At 67.0% G+C, this 3,534-nt stretch overlaps 1 protein-coding gene across 1 annotated transcript; it reads right to left on the bottom strand.

The window, feature by feature from the left end:
• Positions 1-1,257: 1,257 nt before the first annotated feature.
• Positions 1,258-3,325, bottom strand: MNEG_13573 (alpha 1,3-glucosidase; the record flags this gene model as incomplete). The annotated part of the gene is made up of 5 exons (XM_014037954.1): positions 1,258-1,573; positions 1,871-2,020; positions 2,387-2,457; positions 2,735-2,807; positions 3,189-3,325. The coding sequence occupies 5 exons, from the start codon at positions 3,323-3,325 to the stop codon at positions 1,258-1,260; spliced, it is 747 nt and encodes a 248-aa protein (XP_013893408.1).
• Positions 3,326-3,534: the final 209 nt, after the last annotated feature.

Raw genomic sequence — 3,534 nt, 5'->3', positions numbered from 1 at the left:
CCGCCGGTACCGGCGGGGCCACTCCAGGCGGCGGCAGGACCGGGCAGGGTTCGCCCTGCAAAGCCGCGAAAGGTAGGGAGCTCACCTGCTCGGGGTCCAGGCCAGCTGTTTTGTCCAGGATCACTGGGGTCGAATCTGGCAGGGACTTGCTGCGAAGCGGCAGGCGTCGCAGCACGGGTCGGGTTTGCGCCAGCCGGCGGCGGCACTTTGTCACTTGCCACCTCATCCCCTCGGCCCTACGATCTGGCAGCGCTCCCGCCGGCCGGCTGGCATCTTACTTGTCCTGCAGCTTACCCGATGTTCTCAGCCTCCGGCAACTGTTTGGAGACCTGAATCGGCTTTGGGCTGGTGGACTCCAGCGACGCGTGCGCCCCTGCTACGAGAGTGCACAGCGTCCAAACCAGAACGACCTGCTGCATGGTTGCAGTAGCCACAAGACAACCCGAGCAGGGCCCCAGTGTCCAGCGACACTGGGTGAGTAGCCCTGGGCCTCAACGCACGGAACGGGTTTCAGGGTGTTGTGGCTGGCTAGACACAATGAAAGTAAGGTCGAGTGGGTCGCGGCAGTACAGGGCGTGCCGACCGGCAGGCGGCGAGTTGGTTTGATGCGGCTTCTGCTGCATTCCATAGTTTGTCAACTGCCGCGAGCCTGGCGGGGCAGTGCGATGCAATTATGGCACAGCTTTTAGGCATCTCTTGAAGAACGCAACGCAGTCCCTTAGCGTACCGCTTTAGCAGCTGTCGAGAGCGAGGGAAGGTTTGAAATGTCACACCAACGTCAGCTCCAGTGCCGCCTCTCACAGCCACCGCCTGCATCACGTTACGCTGGGCAGCAGGCAGCGCCTGCGCGCCGGGCCGGCTCCGGCCATGGCGGGCATGCCTCTTGGCTGCATCTCGCATATCTAGTCGCATTGGCAGCGCTGGGCTGGGCCGGAAGCCCCCCCACCTAAACTAGCCCAACCCCGGGTACAAACTCCAGATTTCGGCCGAAGTTACAGCAGTTTTGAATTTCCATCAAACAACCCACATGAACTAGAAAGGAGAGTTTCCAAACCAGAGAATCGCACCACGGGTCGCCGCGGCGGCATGTGCACAAAGCGCTGCACTCCAAAACGGACGCCCTTTGAGCCATTGACACTCACTCAGGGGCCAGCACTGCTCTGAAAAGCCCCCGGCGCTTTGCACCCACCGCCCGCAAGCCCTACCCGCGAGCCGCCCGCAAGCGCGCCGCCGCTGCCAATCAGCGGGCGCCGGACATCACACCTGCGCGGCGGCCTTGCCGGCCGGCGAGAGGCTCAGCTCCCAGTCTTTGCCGAGGGGCGTGCCCGGGGCGCGGATCACGATCGCCTCCCCGTGCGCGGGCGGCAGCCCAGGGTCTGCGCCGCCGGGCGCCGCCTCCAGCCGCCGCGCCTTGCCGGACTCCCCGGACAGCGTAACCTCGTACGACTGGCCCTTGGGGAGTCCGAGGATGACGACGCGCTCGATCTTGAGGTCGGGGTCCCAGGTGCCCGGCGGCAGCCCCGCCGGCGTGGGGTAGGGCGCGTTGCGGAGCTTCAGGCCGGCGAACGAGAAGCTGCGCGAAGGGAGAGGCAGACAGCGACACGTGTCGGGTGTGCGTGCGTCTGTGCGTGTGAGGGTCTGTCGACGTGGAGGCTGGAGGCCGGGGCCGCTCCGGGCCGCTTTGTGGATTCCAGGCGCTCGCCGCCACCGTTTGCGACCCCGCCATCCTCGCACAGCCCCGTGCGGCGCGGCTGCCACGCGCGCGCCCCATCCCGCGCCGCTCCCCCAATCAACCCCGCCCCAACTCCCGACGCAGGCGCCCGATGGCCCCGTCCCCTCAAGTCCCGCAGGAAGCTGCCGCGCCGCGCACCTGCGGTGGGTGTAGACGCCCCTCTTGAAAGCGAAGCTGCGCCCGTCATCAACGTAGAGGTCGCCCTGGGCCGTCCCGGCCTGGTCCAGGGCCACCACCAGGGTGAAGGGGTCGCGCGCCTGCTGCTGGGTGCTGCGGCGCGCGCGCTCCCTGCAGTGTTGTGTGTGTGTGTATGTGTGTGTGTGTGTGTGTGTGTATTTGTGTGTGTGCGGATGTGTGCAAGTAAATTGATGTGTGCTTGTGGAAGGGAGGGGCCCGACGAATGCAGCCGGTTTGCAGGGGGGACGAGGCCAGGGCAGCGGTCGCTGTGATGGCTTCAGGGGGGCAAAGGGGGGAATAGGGGAAGTGAGACGGCGTCGCAGCTGGCCCAGCACCCCTGCAAATTGAAGGGCGGCGGCGGCGGCGAGCGCTGCGCCGCGCCTGCACCCTGAGTCTGTAGGCGCGCCGCCGCAGCCCGCGCGGCTGCTGCACCCGGGGCTGCGCAGGTCTGCAAGGCCGGCCGCGACGCCCCCTCACCTCCGCGTGATGATGTGGCCGCCCCTGTAGAAGACCGGGATGGAGTCCATGTGCACGCCCAGGCGGCTCACCTGTGATTGAGTGGATGATCGATTTGTGGGTGGTTGGGTGGTGACGGTGTGTATTGAGGATTTATGCATGTTTGGGGCTTTCCCTGGGTTACTTACTACAGGTGGGGTGGAGGTGTGGTCAATTGCTGGTTGGATTTCCAGAAGGGAAATTCAGGCCGCAGGTGTGGCCAGCCCTCCATAAGGGCGCCCATTACAGCCCCTGGCACCCCCCTCCACCCCCACATCCCGCCAGCACACCCCCCATGCCGTGCCTCCAGCACCATTCCCAGCGGCGCACCTGCGGCCTGCCCTTGAGCCAGGTATCCTTGCCCATCACGCCGCCGCTGATGGACTCGTACCAGATAGACTCCCTGGGGGGGGTGTGGGGGGCGGGTTGCGCGGGTGACACACGGGGTGACGCGGGCAACAGCGGGTTACACATGCGTTGCTGGAGTGAGCAGCAGCAGCAGCAGCAGCAGCAGCAGCAGCAGCAGCAGCAGCGGCGGCGGCGGCGGCGGCGGCAACGTCAGCAGCAGCGGCGGCGGCGTCGGCGGCGGCAGCAGGAGCGCTCAAGGAGTGTTCAAAATTGAGATGGACAGGGCTCCGACGCCCAGACTCATGCGACGCATGCGGCTGCCACCGCTGCTTTGGCGTAGGAGCTAAGCTGGCCCCTCAAGCGCGCTGGCGCTGGCGCCACGATGCCTCGAACTGCTGCGAGGTGCGTCCCCCCGGCCAGACGCGCCGCCCCTCACTTGGGCAGCAGTGTGTCGGCGTGGTCAACCCCCGGCGCCGACACCGGTTTGACCAGCAGCCCCGGGCCCAGCAGGAACTCGTCTTCGGCCGCAAAGGTCAGGGGGTTGTCCGGGAACTCAAACCACAGCGGACGCATGATGGGGGCGCCGCTCACGTTGGCATGCCTGCGGCGCGCAGGGCGGGGCCGGGGGCAGCAAAGGGGTGTTTCGACTGCTGGCTGCCGCCGGGCGTGGCTGGGCTGGGCTTCGTGCATTTGTTTTACGCGCTGGCATTGGCGGCCGCCCCCCGCTTGGGCGAGGCCACCGTGTACGGTGGGCTGCGTTTGCCCGCAGGGAACCGCAACGC

This window comes from Monoraphidium neglectum, assembly GCF_000611645.1.
Source record: "Monoraphidium neglectum strain SAG 48.87 unplaced genomic scaffold scaffold03911, whole genome shotgun sequence".
NCBI classification, from domain to species: domain Eukaryota; kingdom Viridiplantae; phylum Chlorophyta; class Chlorophyceae; order Sphaeropleales; family Selenastraceae; genus Monoraphidium; species Monoraphidium neglectum.
This window is presented reverse-complemented; position numbering and strand designations above follow the sequence as displayed.